The 19,123-nt window shown below is 32.9% G+C and overlaps 8 protein-coding genes and 1 long non-coding RNA gene across 15 annotated transcripts; 4 read left to right on the top strand and 5 right to left on the bottom strand.

The window, feature by feature from the left end:
- Window positions 1–948: 948 nt before the first annotated feature.
- Window positions 949–2,299, bottom strand: AT4G12890 (Gamma interferon responsive lysosomal thiol (GILT) reductase family protein). Its single transcript, NM_117358.4, has 5 exons — window positions 1,902–2,299; window positions 1,753–1,818; window positions 1,531–1,653; window positions 1,324–1,416; window positions 949–1,252 (listed from the first exon to the last, which is right to left on the bottom strand). The coding sequence occupies exons 1-5, from the start codon at window positions 2,178–2,180 to the stop codon at window positions 1,115–1,117; spliced, it is 699 nt and encodes a 232-aa protein (NP_567395.1). The 5' UTR covers window positions 2,181–2,299; the 3' UTR covers window positions 949–1,114.
- Window positions 2,300–3,078: 779 nt separating this feature from the next.
- On the top strand, window positions 3,079–4,210 carry ENODL19 (early nodulin-like protein 19). Of its 2 annotated transcripts, NM_001203782.1 has the most exons (3): window positions 3,265–3,539; window positions 3,637–3,656; window positions 3,769–4,041. In NM_001203782.1, the coding sequence occupies exons 1-3, from the start codon at window positions 3,499–3,501 to the stop codon at window positions 4,017–4,019; spliced, it is 312 nt and encodes a 103-aa protein (NP_001190711.1). In that variant the 5' UTR covers window positions 3,265–3,498; the 3' UTR covers window positions 4,020–4,041. The 2 variants fall into 2 exon arrangements, with proteins under 2 accessions (NP_193024.1, NP_001190711.1); NM_117357.5 differs by lacking the exon at window positions 3,637–3,656 and having other exon boundaries at window positions 3,079–3,539; window positions 3,769–4,210.
- An 831-nt stretch (window positions 4,211–5,041) lies between these two features.
- Window positions 5,042–6,358, bottom strand: AT4G12870 (Gamma interferon responsive lysosomal thiol (GILT) reductase family protein). The gene is made up of 5 exons (NM_117356.5): window positions 6,046–6,358; window positions 5,858–5,923; window positions 5,633–5,758; window positions 5,433–5,525; window positions 5,042–5,313 (listed from the first exon to the last, which is right to left on the bottom strand). Exons 1-5 carry the CDS (start codon window positions 6,304–6,306, stop codon window positions 5,170–5,172), a joined length of 690 nt encoding a protein of 229 aa, NP_193023.2. The 5' UTR covers window positions 6,307–6,358; the 3' UTR covers window positions 5,042–5,169.
- Window positions 6,359–9,346: 2,988 nt separating this feature from the next.
- AT4G05990 lies at window positions 9,347–9,657 on the top strand. Its single transcript, NR_141947.1, has one exon. It is a non-coding gene; the product is annotated as an other RNA (long non-coding RNA).
- On the bottom strand, window positions 9,543–11,678 carry AT4G12850 (Far-red impaired responsive (FAR1) family protein). Of its 4 annotated transcripts, none has more exons than NM_117354.3 (2): window positions 11,167–11,617; window positions 9,543–10,509 (listed from the first exon to the last, which is right to left on the bottom strand). In NM_117354.3, exons 1-2 carry the CDS (start codon window positions 11,524–11,526, stop codon window positions 10,315–10,317), a joined length of 555 nt encoding a protein of 184 aa, NP_193021.2. In that variant the 5' UTR covers window positions 11,527–11,617; the 3' UTR covers window positions 9,543–10,314. The 4 variants fall into 4 exon arrangements, with proteins under 4 accessions (NP_193021.2, NP_001319918.1, NP_001319917.1 ...); NM_001340811.1 differs by having other exon boundaries at window positions 10,269–10,509; window positions 11,388–11,678; NM_001340812.1 differs by having other exon boundaries at window positions 10,284–10,509; window positions 11,189–11,633.
- On the top strand, window positions 9,689–10,147 carry UNE14 (EF hand calcium-binding protein family; the record flags this gene model as incomplete). The annotated part of the gene is made up of 1 exon (NM_117355.1): window positions 9,689–10,147. The coding sequence occupies one exon, from the start codon at window positions 9,689–9,691 to the stop codon at window positions 10,145–10,147; it is 459 nt and encodes a 152-aa protein (NP_193022.1).
- A 646-nt stretch (window positions 11,679–12,324) lies between the features above and the next one.
- AT4G12840 (GTPase Der (DUF707)) lies at window positions 12,325–15,152 on the top strand (the record flags this gene model as incomplete). Of its 3 annotated transcripts, NM_001160755.3 has the most annotated exons (14): window positions 12,325–12,357; window positions 12,789–12,911; window positions 12,997–13,056; window positions 13,138–13,239; window positions 13,323–13,397; window positions 13,479–13,597; window positions 13,683–13,784; window positions 13,860–13,976; window positions 14,072–14,137; window positions 14,222–14,288; window positions 14,377–14,430; window positions 14,521–14,613; window positions 14,701–14,781; window positions 14,872–15,152. In NM_001160755.3, exons 1-14 carry the CDS (start codon window positions 12,328–12,330, stop codon window positions 14,968–14,970), a joined length of 1,188 nt encoding a protein of 395 aa, NP_001154227.2. In that variant the 5' UTR covers window positions 12,325–12,327. The 3 variants fall into 3 exon arrangements, with proteins under 3 accessions (NP_001154227.2, NP_193020.6, NP_001328858.1); NM_117353.7 differs by lacking the exon at window positions 12,325–12,357 and having other exon boundaries at window positions 12,368–12,911; NM_001340809.1 differs by lacking the exons at window positions 12,325–12,357; window positions 12,789–12,911; window positions 12,997–13,056 and having other exon boundaries at window positions 13,112–13,239; window positions 14,872–14,970.
- Window positions 15,004–17,450, bottom strand: AT4G12830 (alpha/beta-Hydrolases superfamily protein). The gene is made up of 13 exons (NM_117352.2): window positions 17,250–17,450; window positions 17,110–17,164; window positions 16,988–17,043; window positions 16,815–16,915; window positions 16,663–16,732; window positions 16,524–16,593; window positions 16,401–16,457; window positions 16,244–16,311; window positions 16,077–16,157; window positions 15,914–15,991; window positions 15,685–15,840; window positions 15,432–15,584; window positions 15,004–15,347 (listed from the first exon to the last, which is right to left on the bottom strand). The coding sequence occupies exons 1-13, from the start codon at window positions 17,400–17,402 to the stop codon at window positions 15,264–15,266; spliced, it is 1,182 nt and encodes a 393-aa protein (NP_567394.1). The 5' UTR covers window positions 17,403–17,450; the 3' UTR covers window positions 15,004–15,263.
- A 1,248-nt stretch (window positions 17,451–18,698) lies between these two features.
- AT4G12825 (Bifunctional inhibitor/lipid-transfer protein/seed storage 2S albumin superfamily protein) lies at window positions 18,699–19,120 on the bottom strand (the record flags this gene model as incomplete). The annotated part of the gene is made up of 1 exon (NM_001084910.2): window positions 18,699–19,120. The coding sequence occupies one exon, from the start codon at window positions 19,118–19,120 to the stop codon at window positions 18,833–18,835; it is 288 nt and encodes a 95-aa protein (NP_001078379.1). The 3' UTR covers window positions 18,699–18,832.
- Between the last annotated feature and the right edge of the window lie 3 nt (window positions 19,121–19,123).

Here is a 19,123-nt window from a genome sequence, read left to right as displayed (position 1 = left end):
TTTGGCTCAAAAATGGTAAAAATGAGTGGTAAAATATTTATATGGGAAACGGTTTAAGTATCGATTTCTATAAATAACGAGAATAATGTATAAATTTAATATCATTTTATTCAAAAAATAGCGGATTGAAAAGAAAATATAGATATATAAAATATCGAAAAATCTCGTGCACATTTCACCTACTTAAACATATTTTTTTTTCTTATGGCTTTTTGAAAATTTGAATTAAAAAAAGAGTTAGCTAGTGACAATGCTCAATTTATAATGAGGACTCCTTCAAAAAAAATATCTATACAACATAGAATATAAATGTTTTCAAATGATGATAAGAAATAAAAGTTGGTATATTTTAGATTAAATGAAAACAAAAGAAAACTGGAAGTAAAGTAAAATAAAAACACTATTAAGAGTCGAGTCCATGCTTCGTGGAGACATAATGGACATTTTACACTCACTGACTCATACACAATAAGCTCTTTGGTTACGTGAAACAATTATATTTAATTTATTGCATGTATTCTTCATTCTTCATCATTAATAGATGATCATAGAGTCCTCTTCTAATAGCAGAATGCATGCCTTCTTCTAAATTAAAAATTTTAACACACTATGGCTGAGATTTTGGCACTTGCATTGATTATTTGGACTACGTGTAACCGCAAGCTTAATTAGGATGTCACTACCTCATTTATGAAGTTGAAACTGTTGTTGCATCATCAAGTTTCTCAATTCTTGCTTGATTTTTTTTTTTATATAACTTGGCAGAATTTGGTATTAATAAACATTTTCAACAAACTTTGGAGACAAATGCTATTAACTTTATTATCTAGCTAAGGGTATTGACAAATTTCATTCATCTCATTATTCTAAAATTTATCAGCCGTGATATTGCCTGAAATTTTTATGAGGCCGTCCTTCAACTAAGTACTTGTAGAAATAGTCTAAATATAGTTCAATATAGGCCTTCTTCATTTAAAAGGAAAAATGGATAATCAGAAGGTTCATGAACGCGTAAATATAAAAGTTCAGATAAAACGTCTTTATTTATCATTCCACTTATAGCATAAAGATTAGATCCATCTTAGTTTCAATAAGAAGTTTGTTAATTAACTTATTAATTGATAGCTTCATCTACATAGGAGACTTGAAACTTTGACACTTTCCTCTCATACAAGACCGAGGAACTGCATAGTTTTGGGAGATCCTTTCCTTTGTACGCTTTGCAGACTTGTGCGACCAAATTATGGTAATTCTGCATCCCCAAAATAAAGATATTAATTTAAAATTCGTTAAAATGAAAATGAAAGGAAGAGTTATATATACGTCATAGAGTGGTTTGCCGTTGAGTGTGACCCATGGTACGTATTCATGTTTTGGCTTCAAACTCGAGGTCAGTTTTGCATACCCAAGTATCAGCTGCAATTACAAAAAAAAAAATTGGTTATAAGGTTATATAATTATAATTTATATATATATATGTATATATATATAAATGTGTGTATATTTTTATATTTTTGTATATAGACCTACCTTTTGAGAGAGATCACCATTGTAACAATCATTGATGGCTTTCTCACGTCCAGATTTTTTAACACATGATTCCCATTCATTCGTATCTTTTTCAACGCAGCGTATGAACTTGTACTGCAATTTCTGTGTTCCAAAACCATCCCATTTTTCATATTAAGCTTCTAACAAACCCACACATACAAAATAGTATAAATATAGTAGGTAATTGTATTTTTTCTATACCGGATCGGGCAAAGTTCTTATACCGCAAGCTTCGAGAGCGTTAAGTTTGCATTCCTCTTCACCATGCTTCACAAAATTCCCAAATTTGGTTAACTAGAGCTAGAGTCAAAGTAATTTATCAACAAAAAGTGAGAAAATTTGAAACTAACCTGGCAAGTAATAGTCAGATTATTGGAGATATGAGCGTTACCGAATGGAACGAGCTTGAGATCGGTGATTTTGAGGAGATCGGAGTCAAAGATTTTACCTAGATCATCAACAATGAAATTTTGACAATAGGGACAAAGTGATTCATAGTAAAGATTGATCTTCACTTTGTTGGAATTTTCAGCCACGACGAGGTTGTTTGAGTATGTGAACACGAAGAGGCAAGCTAAGAAAAGACATGGGAACAGATCAACAAACTTGGTTGCAGAAGAAGAAGCCATACTTAAAAGTATTCGTAAAGAGTTTGTGTTGAGTGCTTATGACTACTGTTGTGTAAACATTTATAGATACTTTTTGACCGCTGTAAATGCTTCTTTGTTATTAAGTTGGTAGCATTTTCACTCGGGGTCTCTTTTTGGACTTTTGAGTCCATGGTAACTCAAGATGCAAATATCTACTCAGTTCCAAAGTGACTATTAGTGACTAGCTAGGCTGGTAGTGGTAACAGACTAAATGTTTTTATCTTCCATTTGAGTATATATCTTGAATATTTAGTTTAATAAGATTGTTTTATATATTTTAAAATATAATCACACTAACTGTAGTTTTCTACTTTTACCTATCTGAGTAGGTCTTGATGCATCTTTCAAACTACTAAACTTTAATAGTTTTGGGAATAATTTTAACGTCAATAAGCTAAAGAGGATGTCTAGGGCCTAATCCAATTAGAGGTATAGTTTTCCAAGATAAATATTGCCATTTAGTAATTGAATAAACACAACTTTTCATTTCACAAGAATAATAGCTAAACAAAATAGAAACAATAGTACAATGTTTTAATAGCAATATAATTTTTAAAAAAAAACTTGATACGAGATTAAACACGTTAGAGAGCTAATCATTAGTTTAATTTTTTTCTTCCCATGTATTAACTTTTTTTTTTTACTTTATGTTAGTTATGTCTTTAGAGTTTGAAAAAAAATTTAAGCAAGTTACTTAGAATATATTAAATTCATTTCAAAATCTTCTAGCCCAAATCAAGGATTTCTCGGTCTCGTCGGTTGTGGGGTTCTATTGAGCTTGACATCGCGTATCACCCGGGAGATTTGAGCAGGTCCCTCTAGTCGCTAAGAACGGAATCATAGACTATCTTCATACCCATTTTTTCTATTAAAAATTGTCCGATTTCGCCATCCGAATTATTTTAGCTAGGTTGATATCAATATAATATAATATAATTTAAGAAAAAATAATTTAAAACGCATGTTGTCGGTGGAATAATTATGAGTTCGTTTTATCATAAAGGACTGTGATTGATTGACTAATGATTTTTTTTTTTATATAACTTAAGTTACTGTTTTGCCAAAAACAATAATTTAGTGGAAGTGGAACTGATGAACTACTATATTTATGATAGCTAATTAATTCTACAAGGGAGAAAGAGAGAGAGTTTTGCTAGAGAGAAATGGGGAGATCTATGGTGCTAATCTCGGCGGTTGTACTGGCTTTTCTAGTGGCGGCGCCGATACCAGAAGTAACAGCCAAGAAATATTTAGTCGGCGACAAAAAGTTCTGGAACCCCAACATTAACTATACCCTATGGGCTCAAGGCAAACATTTCTACGTCGGAGACTGGCTTTGTACGTTCTCTCTATCTCTTCTTTCTCAATCTACACTCTCAGATCTGTCATATTTAGATCTGATTTGAAATTGGTTTAGCTTTAAATCTTGTAATAGTTTTTTTAACTTTTCTTTAAGTCCAGATCTAGTTAGAACATAACTCTTTCTTTGTTCTGTCTTTTTTTTTTGGTTAAGTTAAGTCTTGGTTCTGTCTTTAGACTTATGTTTTATTTATCACTTTCTTGTCAGATTTTGTGTTCTATAGAGACCAACACAACATTCTTGAGGTAAACAAGGCTGATTATGAAAAATGTATCTCCAACCGCCCAATACGTAATTATACACGTGGAGCTGGGAGAGATATTGTTCCTCTCTATGAGACTAGACGTTATTATCTACTTGATGGAAGAGGTGGTTGCGTTCAAGGCATGAAGCTAGATGTTTTAGTTGAGACTCCTCCTCCTCCTCCTCCTTTTACTCCTCCTCCTCCAGCACAATAAGAAATCAATTTTATGTGTATTTCTATAAGTTGTTTTGGATTTTTTTCCGGCGAGTTCACCAACTTGATAAGGCAAATGTTGTTTTCGTACTAAGAGAAGTGATTATGTTGTTATATTTCATAATATGTTTTTATGTATACGTTATAATCAGATTTATAATAAATAAAGGTTTTGTTTGTGGCTTAATAAAGAGTTGATTACACTCAAAGTTAGTGTTCATTAATAATAGTTCCTACAAATACATTCACAATCTATAGTATAGCATTGCGGATAGTAATGAATATTGTACTCAGATGTTTTTATTAGAAAACTTTTTATGACTACTTTCATACTTTGTAACGGATTAGTTCTTCATGAACCTATACAATCATAATCACTTTTATATATCTAGGTGAGTTAAAGCAATAAACTAAGCATAGAGAAGTAAGACAAGAAAATAAATAAATCTATTATATCAAGGTAAAAGCTAGACGATCAACGGAAACTAATGATCAAACAACAATACAATGACAATGATAAGAACTCATTCTAATGGACCATTTAAGTATAATTAACCCATTCCCGTGTCGCTAATCGACTTTGCTGATAACTCAAAAGTTCAAAAACTCTTGTTTGATGAGTCAAGTAATTAACAAGGGTCTATATCACAAGTCTAATAGATTCACAAATAACTCTATTTTACAAATTTTCTCATGATGCGTCTATTGTCAATTCAAGATTGTTTTGGTGGTATCTCTTTAAAAGCTGGTTTTAATTGGCAGAATAATTCAAAATAAAAACAAAATATATAATTCATTTTTGTCCCTTTCCTCTGAAACTACAGATAAACTGGTAGATACTAAGCCTGGTCCTTTGTGATCAACAAGTTTGGTAGAACCATACAAGAAAAACAGGGGAAAACAAAAGCATAGCATGTAAATATACAACATTCATACATAATTTTGTTCCTTTGTTTTGGTTTTTATGACTGATTATGGTATGATGACTTGATGATGATTATTAGTGTAGAGTGTTTATCATATTTCTTACTTGTCGAAATGGTGTTAATATAGTGATAAAATAAAATTTAGAAGGTTCATCAACTCATAAACATAAAATTTAGAGATAAGGTCTTTATTTAATTATTCATCTTAGTAGTTTTATTATTAACTTAGTGACTGATAATTTCATCTACATAGGAGAATTCAACATTCGACATTTTCCTCTCGGACAAGGCAGCGGAACTACAGTCTATTGGGAGTGGAGTCTTTCCTTTGTAAGCTTTGCAGACTTGACCCACCAAATCATCTAGTTTCTATATCCCCAATAACACACACAAAGAACAAAAAATAGAAAAAAAGATAGAAGACATTTCAAATTGGTTAGAAAATGTAAATAAATGAAAGTAAGTGTTAATAAAGGATTTATATATACCGTATAGAGTGGTTTGCTGTTGATTGTGACCCATGGTACGAATTCATGTTTCGGCTTAAGACTCGAGGTTTGTTTTGCATATCCAAGTATGAGCTGGTAAATTAGGACAAAAAAATAATGGTAATTATAAGGTTATATAACTATACAATGTATGTTTATCTTTTTATGAATGTATTATTATTATTCACATAAACCTATACCTTCTTAGAGAGATCACTATTGTAACAATCATTGATGGCTTTCTCATTTCCATAGCCCTTTAAACATGATGATTCCCAGTTATCCGTATTGTTTTCAACGCATCGTATGAACTTGTACTGCGATTTCTGCGTTCCAAAAAACCATCACATTTTTATCAAATTAAAATTGTAATTAACTATCATTTTACCTGAATGCACCAAAACATTAAGAGATAAAATGCATACCGGGTTAGGCAAAGTGTTAATGACGCAAGCTTCAAGAGCGTTGAGTTTGCATTCCTCTTCACCATGCTACAGAAATTTACCAAACGATAAATTTTATTAGAGATAGAGTTTAAAATAAACATATACAAGTGATGATGATCTTTGATGATATAAATAGGAACAAGAAGGGTGAGAAAATTGAACAGAACCTGGCAAATGACGGTCAGATTATTGGAGACTTTGGCGTAACCGAATGGAACGAGCTTGACATCGGTGATTGTATCGAGATCGGAGTCAAAGACTTTGACTAGTTCATCGACGATGAAACTCTGACAACCGGGACAAAGTGATTCGTAGTAAAGATTGAGCTCAACTTTGTCGGATTCTCCTGTCACGAGTTTGTGTGAGAATGTGAACAGAACAAAGCAAGCAAAGAAGACAAGCTTGGTTGAAAAAGAAGGAGAAACCATTCTTGAAAATATTTGTACTAAGAGTGAGAGTTAGTGATCGAATTGAGTGCTCATTCATGACTAAAGCCTTGCTATTTATTTATAGCCAAGTTATTCATGTGTTTTACCGTTACGTGCTTTTTTACTTTGGTTTTAGTTTTGGTTTTGGTTTTTCACGTGGGTCCTTCTTTTGACGTTTGTGTGACTCTAGTAAGTGGCGGATCCAAGTCCAGATTTTGAGGTTCATAATTTATTCATCATTTAGATCAAAATTGATAACTCTTGTTAAGGTTTATTACGTAGATAGCCAAATTTTTGTTCAAAAACGACAAACAAAATATTGGTAAAATCGTAATTGAGAGAGGATGTTTTGCTGATTATTTTTAAAAATAGGATAGATAAATAAATCAATTTTGAGTCATATAGAAGAAATAGCAGGTTAATAAAGAAAAATATAGTGTCACTGAAAAAAAACATTTATGAAGAAAAAATCTCACACATTTTCATCCACTTGAAGGTATGTTATATAGAAAAGTTCTTCTATAATCATATTTGGCAAATTGAGTCAAATATTTAATCATCTAGTGAACTGTGAAGTATTCGTTTTAATTTATAATGAGACTATCAACAAAAAAAGATTATCCATACAACATAGTAGATTAGTTTAGTTTTTTTTGTGTCCAACAACATAATAGTAGATTAGTATTTTTTAAAAATAATAAGAAGAAGTTATAGTGGGAAGATTTTCTACAAGATGTACACAAAAAGAAAAATGGAGATAAGAAAACACTACAGTATAAAGTATAAAGAGTTGACTATTGTTAACTGAAGTCATAATGAATACTTTTACCGTTTTATCTAGTGACTCACATAAACTATTTGGCGACACACATGTTACGATGGTAAAAAAAAAGTTATAAAATCTGACAGTGAATCATAATAATTATTATTAAAAAATGGTCTAGCATTGTAACAAATCAAATATAAAAGAGATAAAATAAAGTAATCTTAGTAACAGTAAATAGAAATTAGTCCAACTTCTACCTACCTATCTAAGTAGGTCTTAATGCATTTTTCAAATTGCAATATTTTGTTATACTTTAATAGTTTTGGAAAACAATTAATGACAATATGCAAGTGGGTGTCTAGCTTGAACCTTAATAGAGTCTATTTTTTACCTTTTATCTAATGTCATCAATTTTTATTTTATTTTTGTGTGTGAAAAATTTCATTAAACTAAGATTGAATAAACTCAACTTTCCATTTCATCAAGAATCTTCCTTAATCATAATAATTAGTTTTTACTAAAGTACAACGTTTTGATTCAAAATAAAACCTGTAAATAGAGCAAAGCATCAATTAGTTTCAAATATTTCTATCTTTCTTTAGGAAAATATTTTTGTGAGTTATCTCTATGAAATTTATAAGTCTATACGCCTTTTTAGGTGATTTATTTTTTAATTTTAATTTATGTGCAATCTCTATACAATTATGAGTTTGCTTTACTAATTTTAGTGCATCTACTTAATTTAGGTAGCAAAATAATTCTTAAAAATGAGATCGATAATTGAAGAATGATTATTAGCTCTCACGAGCATATATCAACCTTTGGATTTAGCTGACAAGCTATATATATTGACTAATTTATATATAAATAAATGAAAAGAATACCGTTGGAGATTTCAGCTAGCCGTTGAAAATATGTAAGATATGTAAGTAGCATTAAATTAGTTTTTGTAAGTTTGTGTATATGTTATCAGAACCAATTAAATATTTCTCATTGTATATGTTTAGATGGACTATGAGTCTATGAATGAACATTCAATACGGTAGCAGAACCAAAACATGGGATGTGTTCTAGTCCGTTAAAATATGTTGCCGCCATCACCACTTACTAATGGCCAATGAGGCTCGACAAAAAAATAAACCACAAAAATACATTAATCCAACCTGAATATTGTTCAGACATATTTCATCCCAAAAAAATCTAATAATTTAAAAGAGACGTTAAAAAATCCCACAACGAAAATGTGATGAGATTTGTGAATCAATTCACTTATTGCCATTTATTATTGAATTAAAATGTCATAAGATATAATGTAATTTGTAACACGTTTGATATGAATATTCATGTTTTCAGATCTGACAGTGAGAAGTAGGGGTGGGTATAATACAGAACCCGATTACCCGATCCGAACCCGATCCAAAAAACCATATTCAAAACCAACCCAAAATTTATGAATACCCGAACGAGTTCTAAACTTCTAAATCCTAAAACCCGAACCCAATCCGAACCCGAACAGATATTCGAACATATCCACAATTTAAATACATATTATATATATATATATATACGAGTGGCCCATTTTGAACAGGAACATGAATTTGATATTAACTCAAAGATAATCACTATGCAAGAAGAAAGGTCAAACATAAACCCTTGTGACCTTGAAGATGTGAGCAAAAATTCATGTGAAGACCACGCTTGAGGAAAATTCAAGTGATCGAGATGTTGCTAATTCTTGTTCTTTTGCAACCTTAGAATCAGGGACAGAGAGTGTACAAACACTTAGAATGAGTCTAGAATCAGGGACAGAGAGACCCATAAGACATGCTTCTCAACATTTCTGGTGCATTAAACGCTTTTGTTGTTGCTTATTAACCTTTTTTTTGTTAAAATTGTTGCTTATTAACCTTGGTAAACAATGCATGCATCAAAAAATGAAGTTGATATTCAGCTTGATCTGAAGAGTGTTCTTTACTCAAGGTGTTGTAAGAATCATCATAAACTTAATAGTTAGAACTAGGGTTGGTTTAGCTTATCTATTGTGTGTTATTTTCTTGAGTATATTTGTGAAGAATTACATCCAACCTATCAATTGGCTACTTATGTAAAAAGTACTCAAGGTTTATGAATGGGTTAAGGAAGCTAGATACTTACAAGGTCTCTTTTTTACGATTTTACGTGGAAGGTTGATTGCAACAAATTTCATAGTTTAATTCTTTTGTTTATCAACCTACAAATGAATATTCGATGTAATTCAACATGCTACTATTTCGTGTCTCCATTGCTCGGCGAGTAATTATGGTTAAACTAGTGGGGTTCTCCTTAATTGTGTCAGAATTAGATGATTCATAGAGTCTATTTCAAGGCATATATAACTATTTTTAGCCTGAAAAATGAAAGATCCAAAAGTGTTGAATCTATCAACAGAATCCGTTAAGCTCTCTCTCATCTGTCTTTTCTTTTAGTAAAATTTTCTGTCTTCTCACGACGTCCTGTTTTGTTTAAACTGTTACAAGATTTCACTTGCTTAGGCTTCCTTTTAGAATCTATGTGTTGATCTTGATTCTTCTTCTCCATTAGTTTTTGGCTTAAAGATCATCAAGGTTTCAATAAAGAATGGATCGTGGAGAATTGAGTAGAGTGTTCCAAATGTTCGATAAGAATGGAGACGGGAAGATTGCGAAAAACGAGCTGAAAGACTTCTTTAAAAGCGTGGGAATCATGGTCCCTGAAAATGAAATCAATGAGATGATAGCAAAGATGGATGTGAATGGAGACGGGGCCATGGATATCGATGAGTTTGGATCATTGTATCAAGAAATGGTGGAAGAGAAAGAGGAAGAAGAGGACATGAGAGAAGCCTTTAGAGTATTTGATCAGAATGGTGATGGGTTCATTACAGATGAAGAGCTGAGGTCGGTGCTCGCGTCAATGGGGTTGAAGCAAGGGAGAACACTTGAAGATTGCAAGAAGATGATAAGTAAGGTTGATGTTGATGGAGATGGTATGGTTAATTTTAAGGAGTTCAAACAAATGATGAGAGGTGGTGGATTTGCTGCTCTTAGCTCCAATTAAACATTCCCTTTTTTTAACAATAATTTTTGTATAGATAATTGTATGTTTTGAATTTGCCTAATTAACACTAGTTTTCTGCTAAAATAATTGAATGTTCAATGCTAGGACAAACTATGATCTAAGGAGGAGCAATCTTCGGTATTTTTCGACAAATGCTTATAGATGAATCAAGCTCTTGTTTGTATTTGACATTCAAGTTTCTTAACATTCTCCACAATATCTCGAACTTTAAGTGACAATTCTTCCGTATAATGTTCAACATTATCGATAAAACTCACCAATCGATCCCGATACACATCGCATAATCGGTCCTGACACTCGATCTCCTCCGTAAGCTCTTTAATCTTCCTTTCCTTATCAGCCTACAAAAATAGTAACACAAATCTCTCTGCATCAATCATCCAATTCTTGTAATATCAAAGCAAAAAGACCAAAAAGATGCAAACTTGGAAGACGTACAAAGGAAAATCAAGTAACCAAGTCTTGTAATAGCAAATTAAGACCCAAAGATGCAAAAAAAAAAAAAAAAATGTAACATAAACCTCACTTTCTTCAAGCAACCAAGTCTTTGTAATAGCAAATCAAGATGACCCAAAGATGCAATATATGAAGACGTACAAAGGAATTTCAAGTGTTTGTAATGGCAAATCAAGTAACCAAATCTTGCAATAGCAAAACAAGAGACAAAGCTGCAGAAACACAGTAACAAAAATCTCTCTTTTTCAACCACCGAAGTCTTGTAATAGCAAAACAAGACCCAAAGAATCAAAATTTGACGACTCAAAGATGCAAAAAACAATAACACAAATCTCTCTTCATCAACCAACCAAGTCATGTAATAGCAAATAAAAAAGACCCAAAGATGCACACTCTTTCTTCAACACATCAAGCCTTGTAGTAGCAAACAAGAACCAAAGATGCAAAAAACAGTAACACAAATCTGTCTTCTTCAAGCATCCAAGTCATGTAATAGCAAAGCAAATCAAAAAGACCCAAAGATACAAACTTTGAAAACGTACAAAAGAATCATAAGAAGAAGACCCAATGAATTGAAGAGAGTGATTGTGTTCTTTGATGAATCTAGTAACAACCCATTTCCCAGATTTCTCCATTTTCACCAAAATCGTAGCTTTGCAACCTTCTCGTGAACTAGAACTAGAACTAGATGATCGTTGATTATTAGGACCAAAGCCTTGCTTGTTACAACCTAATCTTCTCGCTAGTGTTCTTCCATCAATACCTGATCTTCGTCTCTGCATCATACGCACAACAAACCCTAATCTTTTGGAGTATTCTACATAGAAATCTTTAGCTTCTTCTTCTGATTCGAATTTCAAACCTACGTAAGGTTCATCAAGTTTCAGATCTCCGGTCATCATCGGAATAAGCCAGATCCAACTCACAAAACAAAACCCTTTATGGATCGAGTTCGTTAAGTTTCAGATCAAGCTCTGTTAATCCGGTATGTTTGATTCACGAAATTAATCCGGTTCTATTTTCCTAAAACTTAATCCGGTTCGATTTTTCTGAACATTAAACCGGTTTAATGTATCTTACGAACCGGTTTAATGTATCTTACATTGCTCCTCATATACCTTAATCCAAATTTTATTTTCTTCTTCAATGTAGATGTAAATGAATAACTTTATCCTATAAAGATAAATTTGACCCTAAAACAATTTGTATAATTTTCCGAGTGAAAAGAAAATTATTTGTTATATTATTCACCCTAATTTTCTTAGATCTTTTCTCTTGTAACAAATCTAAGCAAAAGCTGGTCACATGGACATCGCATCATACGTTACTTATATAAAGTGGAGAAATGCATAGCAAAACAATACACGTGCGAACCTTTAATGACATTTGGTCACTCATTTTAAGCCATAAAAACCTTCTTTTGCGACGATTCCTACACGCAAATTTCGATTTCGAATTTAGTAAAATATCACTTTTGTTTAAAACGGTTGACTTGTTGACCTTCTTACAGTAATTGCTTTCATACCCAATTTTATTTTATTTTCCTATTCGAAGCTAACTTTAAGGAACTAAAGTAGTAGTTATAATTTTGTAAAATAACCAATTCTGACAAAAATAAGGTATTCTAACACTATGACTCTACACTTTACTTATTTGATTTTAAAGAAAGAGCTTCGCTATATTTAGACCACTGTTCTTGAAAAATGAACAAGAAACCCAAGATTTTGAGCTCTGTAAGCTTTTTTCTCTTGCTCTTCGTTCTTTTCTTCTTGTCTTGTTTAGTTCTTTTTGTTTGTCTCCCATTTTGCCATTTCTGGATTCAAAAGTTGTCGAAATAAACCAAAAAAGTTCTGAAATTTCATTAGCTCAAGAATCCAATTGAAGTTTTCAATCATGAAATTTCAAGTCTTTTATCTTCTTCATGTGTTGATGTTCTACTTATATGCCCATTCTCTACGAAACTGTGGATCGTTATGAGTTTACACAATTAAAACTCTCAAGTCTTTCACAATCTTGAATCTTTATTGTGGCATTGTTGTTCAATGAGATCATACTACTTTCCCTATTAATGTCATTTTGTGTGTGTTTGGGTTTAAATACTGATTAGGTTCTTGTGATTTGAGTTTAATGTGTTATGGATCTTCTTTATTCGTTGCCTTTTCAGGGATCATTAAGTATGAATCAAAAACGAAAGGGCTTGTCTCTTCGTCGCTTGTTCTCTTTAGTGTTTTTTCTTGCAATGATCTTCCTTATAGGGAATGCTTTTATTACAGTAGACTATAAAGAGGTATGAGTTCTTAGACTGCAACTTTTAAGCATTATCTTGAATCTGAATAATGTTATAGAACAGTTTTGAGTGTACTAATTGACAGGGTATCGCGGGATGGAGTTCGATAATTAGACTAAATCTTGCTAAACTAAAGATGTGCAAGGTCTGTTGAATAAGCTGCTCAAAACAAAGTTCCCTTTCTATATGAATCTTAACATTTTTTCATGTTGCTTTGCTTAATTAGACACAACTTAGGCCTCCTGGTAGCGAGACGTTACCGCGAGGTATTGTTGCAAGTACATCTGACTTGGAAATGCGACCGTTATGGGGAGCAAAGCGCGATAAGGTATCTTTACCTGTTGCCAAACGTTCACAAGTTTCTCTGTTGTCATTCCTTTAACGCTATATTTTCTGTTTTTGTTTGCTTAGAAACCGAAACCAAGCTTATTAGCTATGGCAGTTGGAATAAGACAAAAGGAAAGTGTCAACAAGATTGTCAAGAAGGTAAAACCTCGGACATTACCTTCTCGGTAATGAAACAGTTTTGATGTGATATCTCTGTTTTTCCACTTTCTTATATGGCAGTTTCCATCAAGTGAGTTTGTTGTGATGCTGTTTCACTACGATGGTGCTGTGGATGAATGGAAGGAGTTTGAGTGGAGTGACACTGCCATTCATATTTCTGTAGTAAACCAAACCAAATGGTAACTGTTCTGTTATAATCGTAAAACCCGACGAGGATTTTTTACATTTGGCTGTACAGTTTGAATATGTTTGTGACTCTTTTAGGTGGTTTGCAAAGCGTTTTCTACACCCGGATATTGTCTCAGCTTATTCTTACATTTTTCTATGGGATGAAGATCTCGGTGTTGACCATTTTGATGCTAGAAGGTACAATGTTATACAAAGAATATATTGTTTGTCACTTGGTAAAGATGTGGTATCTAATGAGATGAAAATTTTCAGGTATGTTTCAATTATTAAAGAAGAAAAGCTTGAAATATCACAACCTGCTCTTGATCCCAATTTCTCTGAAGTGCATCATCAACTTACCTCACGAGACAAGAAATCAAGAGTACATAGGTACTTCTCTCAAGCTCCAATAGAAAAAATTTTAGCAAAGAGAAGAAAAGAGATTGTAAGAATGAATCTTTTTACAACGTTTTGATGTTTAAAAGGAGAACATACAAAGTCATTGGTCGGGCGAGGTGCAACGAGAATAGCACTGGACCTCCTTGCACAGGGTAAAAGAACTGAATCTTCATTTCCTTCTTCAGTGGAAAGCATAACTTGTTCTTAAACTCATTAAAAAAAACTCTCTCCTACAGATTTGTTGAAATGATGGCTCCTGTGTTTTCCAGAGCAGCTTGGAGGTGTACATGGCATATGATTCAGGTATTTCATATGTTTGAACTAATTATGTTACAGACTCATGAAGACCATCAACATCTGGATACTTGACTTTGTGTTTTTTCTTTTATAGAATGACTTAAACCATGGATGGGGTATAGATTTTCAGCTTGGATATTGTGCACAGGTAAATTGTGACTGAGCCAAGCTAATATGTACATTCTTTTATTTGTTGGTTTTGTTTTTTTCTTAGTATTGTTGTTGTTGCTTGGCATAGGGTGATCGAACCAAAAATATCGGTATTGTTGATTCCGAGTATATACTTCATATGGGTCTTCCTACATTAGGAGGAGGTTCAGCTGAAAACAAGGTTTGAAACTGGTTCTCTTGTCATTTCTTCATACTAGTCTACATGAGTTTTATTTAGGAAGTAATTATAGTTACTGTGTATAAGCAGACGGATTCAGGGAAGCTCGATAAGACCAAGACTCCGCATGCTGCAGACAAATCATCATCAGTGTCAACTGGTAGAACTGAGGTAAGTTTCTAACCAGTTTGGTATTTAAAAAGATGATAGAGTGCTTTGTTTTAGCTAAAATCTCTATTCAAAACAATGATCATTACCTAGGTTCGGAAGCAAACTTATGTCGAGTTAGAGACTTTTAAACATAGATGGAAAAATGCTGTGAAGAACGATGAGTGCTGGATAGACCGATTCCAAACATGAAAGATTGCTTGTTGTGGACACAATTATACATATATAGAAAGCACATGCATACCTCAAGGAAGCAAAAGAGAAGGTATACATGTAGATCAAGCTACATTCTTTTTAGGATGTTACAAATTTGTACTAGAGAACTGGAGAATCTCCTACTTTATAGAGCCTCAAAGTTAAGCACAAAAATCTTACTGGTGACTTATATGTAATGTACCACTGGAACTAGAGTATGTTTTGAATAAAGCTGAGTTTATACAAATGGTTCTTTACGTTCTTTCAATATTCTTGTGGAGTGGTTCCAGTTAGAATAGAGCAGATTTGCTTATGATTCTTGAGATTATTCCTCCAAGTTCCTCTCCACAATCTTCTTGTACATGATGGCCAGCCTGATAAGGGAAAAATCAGTTTTCAAGTTAGCTTTATTGTTTAGCAATGTCTCACAGATATATATATCAGGAAGTAACCGGTACATTTGGTAATTCGACGAGGTTGTGTCCCGAACTCTTGCAGAACTCTTCAACTCCTTCATAGCTTAACCACCTATCTCGTTGTCCCCAGCACACGGTGATCGGGATTTTCCAGTTTTTATCCATTAGTGATGTCCTCATCTCTTCTGCATATTTCTGCAGGTAAAAGTTCTAATGAAATGCCAATTCTCTAGATATCAACTTGAAATCTTGATTTTTGACAGTATGAATGAAGAAAGAGAGGCTTTATGAGAACCTTAAGTTCTTTCTTCATGGACCTGCTTATGGCATTAAGTGCAAAACCAGAAGAACCTGAGGTAAGATAAGGTCTTCGATAAACCATTGCATCGTCTTCTTTCATTTTGTAAGGACCACAGCTTGTTAAAGGCTTGTCACTTGCTCTTAGAGGATCCTATTATTGGTTTCTATAAATCAAGAATTTGTTGTAGGAGAAAACACAAAGAAGCAACTTTGATGAAACTAACCTGAGAGAAAATTTCCCCAAGCAAAAAGTTGCTGAATACAGACAATGTTGATGGAAGTTTAGCATGTTCTGGTGTGAGCTGAAACCGTATATATAAGTTCTAAGTTAGTTTTAACAAAGAGAAGAAAGTAGTAGGTTGGTTATGTTTAAGGTTCCTTTCTTACAGGAGGATTCAAGAGTATGAGATTCTTGATCTTGTCTGGTCGGTTTCTTGCATATTTTACAACAGCAGCTGAGAAGTAGCCCTGACAAAAACACCAAAGCAGAGAAGTCAACACTGAAAAATCTGAAATATTGCCTCTTCAGTGAGAAATGAAGTGATGTTACGTACCTGCACCACAAGTGACACCTTACTAGTAGTTACTTCGTCAATGAATGACTCCAGCGAAGAAACAAACTCTGCAAAGCCACAGATTATTCTGATAAATCTGGATACTCTCTCGGGTTAAGGTCTGTTGATCGAGAAGCGGGGTTTAAGATCATGTTACCGTCCATTGTATAGTTGAATCCATATCCAGCCTGAGGCTTGTCAGAAAATCCAAATCCTGTCATGAAAAAGGATCAGCAACAGAACTTCAACAAAAGGAAAAAACTTCAGGAAAAGAAGTTACCTAGCCAATCGAAAGCAATGGCGCGGTAGTTCTTTGAAAGAACGGGAATAGTTTTCCGGTAAGAATAAGCCTAGTCACACAAAAATATCCGTAAGCTATTCGCTGTAAGATGTGTTCAAAGGAAAATATTATTACGTACCTGAGATGGGAATCCATGGATGAGTATAACAGGAGGACTATCTACACTCCCGGATTCTACACTAAACCATCTATAGAGACAGAATCATAGACACCCTTAAAGCCATTACTACAAAGATAAGACTAGAAACTTTAACTCAAAGTGTGTTTTACCGGAAAAGATCTTTTGAAGCTTGAGAGCTAGCTCCCATTGTTAATCCGAAAATCGGATCTTTTGCTTCTACACCAGAGCCGCCAACTCTATGAGCTTTAACCTGAAAGTTGCAGAATCAAAATGTTCAATGAAAACTATGTCTTAAAGCTAAGTAGAGGAATCTTTTTCCTACCCATTTCCCTTGCTTCAACCACTCATCTGATGGACTCGGTTGATCCGAATACTTCCCTGAGAGAAAAAAAAAGATTTAGTCTTTACAATTATACAAAAAAAGGGTATAATCTTTTTGATTACCTCCACTAAAAGAGAATCCATCTCCAACAGAAACAGGAGCATCAATGAGATAGTCCTGTTAGTAAAAAGAAGAAGAAGAAACCATTCAATTATAGTACTCAAGGTTTTTTGTTAGAAGTTGTAAGAAAGAAAGGATATACATCTTTGTTATTGGATTTGCAGAGGAAGCTAGGATACTTTGAAGCAGAGTGTCTATGAAAGAGATATGAGGAAGGTGATGCAGAGGCAGAAGTAAGAGATGCTCGGAGATGATGAGTGTGGAAAAAGTTAGGGTTGTGAATATGAACCGCCATTTTATCTTTTTTTTGTTCTTTGGTACGGATGAGAGAATTGGTGGTTTAAACGGTTGTTTCGCGGCAGGAGATAGGCTTTATGTGGTTTTGCCTTGACGGAGGAATCAAGATTTTCTCTAGCTTATGTCATTTGCATGAGACAATGACGTAAGTTAGTAATAAAACGCTGCGTTTTAAATGCTTATCCTATTAGAGACAACTATTAAGTTCCCTTTTTTAAAATGAATTATTAACAGCCTCACAAACAACAATCACAAAGATGATTAACATAACTCATCTTTATTATCGATGCTCATATGGAGAGATGGGGTAATGTTTTGCAATAGGCAAGAGTACTTTTTTGTGTTTTTTTTCTTCGTAAAAGCTAATGTCTTTTGTCTGAAAATAAAATTAAAAAATTTAGTACATTTCATATCTATGTGACACAATTTTTCGCTATTTATATTAATTTTAAATATTGAATTACATATATTTTGGATTTATACAATACTAATCTATGTAGAAATTTGATATGAAAAAGTATTTTATTAATCTTCACACACTAATTGTAAATAATAAAAGAATTTGTAAAGTAAGTATACAAAAAGAAAAAAGCATATATATCTCAAAGCTTTTGTTTTATATTAACTAGATTACAGAGTTACATTGAATATACCGGAATTAAGTATCTGGGTCTTGACAATGAACCAGAAACTAGTGGCGTTTCTTTTCGAAGTCTTAAATTTACATTTGAGCAGTGACATGTAAAAATGGCATTCAAGCATCCTCATAAGAAAAATCCAATCATGGATGCATGTTGTCAAGATTTATGTGCCTCTTATGTGATTCTAACAGTTCTGTTCTACACTAATCTCTTCTTCTACATGGTTTTCTAATTAATAAAAAAAAATAGTTTATTTCGTGCTTTCCTTAGTTCTTCGAATACTTTTTTTTTTACATAAGCACTACACATATGACATTTTTGTTTTACACTAATTATACTATTTTTTAGAATCCCTCTATGTTCTTTGGTTTGGCTTTTAGTGTCTTTTTAACTTTTCTATTGGACGCAACTTCAGTGTTAAGGTTATTGATAGGCTCATAGATTCTGATATTCGTTTCACGCTGCAAACTAACACAACTTATCATGTGCATGATCCAAATTTATATTTTTCATGAGTATGGTCATGAATTCTAGTTTGATGTGGTTATATTTTCTGTCTAGGGAGAGACTTAGATAGAAAAATCATACTTTACTAAAGAGCAAAAGACGAGTAGTTATTGAATTTAGAACATCCATAATAACAATATATTTCTATAAGAAAACACATTTTTTATATATTAAAATCAGGTTAATAACCTTGACATGATAAACTTCCAATGATAAACATTATCAAATATAATTTTGATGATTATAACATTTATAGATTATGTCATAAATGTTTAAAACTTCAACAATTAGGAAAAGATAAACCACAAGCTGCTAAGATTATTTTGGCATATGTAATATATGGAACAACTAATGGATCTTTCAAGTATTCACAAAAACACGATTGTTGTTCTTTCAGTTTTTCACAACATTCCTTCGAATGTGGGTTTCCGGTTGTTACCGCCGACTTGCATATTTGAAGATTTGCCATAACGCATGTCGCGTTCTCCTCTTTCCCAGAAATCATTGTTTTAGTCAGAATTAAAGATAACATAATGAATACGATGAATACTGATGTAATGAATTTCATGTC

This window comes from Arabidopsis thaliana, chromosome 4, assembly GCF_000001735.4.
Source record: "Arabidopsis thaliana chromosome 4, partial sequence".
NCBI lineage: Eukaryota > Viridiplantae > Streptophyta > Magnoliopsida > Brassicales > Brassicaceae > Arabidopsis > Arabidopsis thaliana.
The sequence above is the reverse complement of the archived record's forward strand: the minus strand, read 5'-3'. Positions and strand labels throughout refer to the sequence as shown.

What these genes read in the sequence shown, in the direction of transcription:
- AT4G12870 (NM_117356.5), bottom strand. Translation starts at nt 6,306, where the DNA reads ATGGTTTCTCCTTCTTTTTCAACCAAGCTTGTCTTCTTTGCTTGCTTT. An exon ending in ATCTGACCGTCATTTGCCAG is followed by an intron (nt 5,924 to 6,045) that starts GTTCTGTTCAAT and finishes AAATTTCTGTAG; the next exon opens with CATGGTGAAGAGGAATGCAA. An exon ending in ACAGCAAACCACTCTATACG is followed by an intron (nt 5,314 to 5,432) that starts GTATATATAAAT and finishes TTGGGGATATAG; the next exon opens with AAACTAGATGATTTGGTGGG.
- AT4G12890 (NM_117358.4), bottom strand. Translation starts at nt 2,180, where the DNA reads ATGGCTTCTTCTTCTGCAACCAAGTTTGTTGATCTGTTCCCATGTCTT. An exon ending in ATCTGACTATTACTTGCCAG is followed by an intron (nt 1,819 to 1,901) that starts GTTAGTTTCAAA and finishes AATTTTGTGAAG; the next exon opens with CATGGTGAAGAGGAATGCAA. An exon ending in ATGGTGATCTCTCTCAAAAG is followed by an intron (nt 1,417 to 1,530) that starts GTAGGTCTATAT and finishes TTGTAATTGCAG; the next exon opens with CTGATACTTGGGTATGCAAA.
- AT4G12830 (NM_117352.2), bottom strand. Translation starts at nt 17,402, where the DNA reads ATGGCGGTTCATATTCACAACCCTAACTTTTTCCACACTCATCATCTC. An exon ending in CCATGAAGAAAGAACTTAAG is followed by an intron (nt 15,585 to 15,684) that starts GTTCTCATAAAG and finishes TTTTACCTGCAG; the next exon opens with AAATATGCAGAAGAGATGAG. An exon ending in ACCTCGTCGAATTACCAAAT is followed by an intron (nt 15,348 to 15,431) that starts GTACCGGTTACT and finishes TTCCCTTATCAG; the next exon opens with GCTGGCCATCATGTACAAGA.
- ENODL19 (NM_117357.5), top strand. Translation starts at nt 3,365, where the DNA reads ATGGGGAGATCTATGGTGCTAATCTCGGCGGTTGTACTGGCTTTTCTA. An exon ending in CTACGTCGGAGACTGGCTTT is followed by an intron (nt 3,540 to 3,768) that starts GTACGTTCTCTC and finishes CTTTCTTGTCAG; the next exon opens with ATTTTGTGTTCTATAGAGAC.
- AT4G12850 (NM_117354.3), bottom strand. Translation starts at nt 11,526, where the DNA reads ATGATGACCGGAGATCTGAAACTTGATGAACCTTACGTAGGTTTGAAA. An exon ending in CTTCTTCTTATGATTCTTTT is followed by an intron (nt 10,510 to 11,166) that starts GTACGTTTTCAA and finishes CTATTTTTGTAG; the next exon opens with GCTGATAAGGAAAGGAAGAT.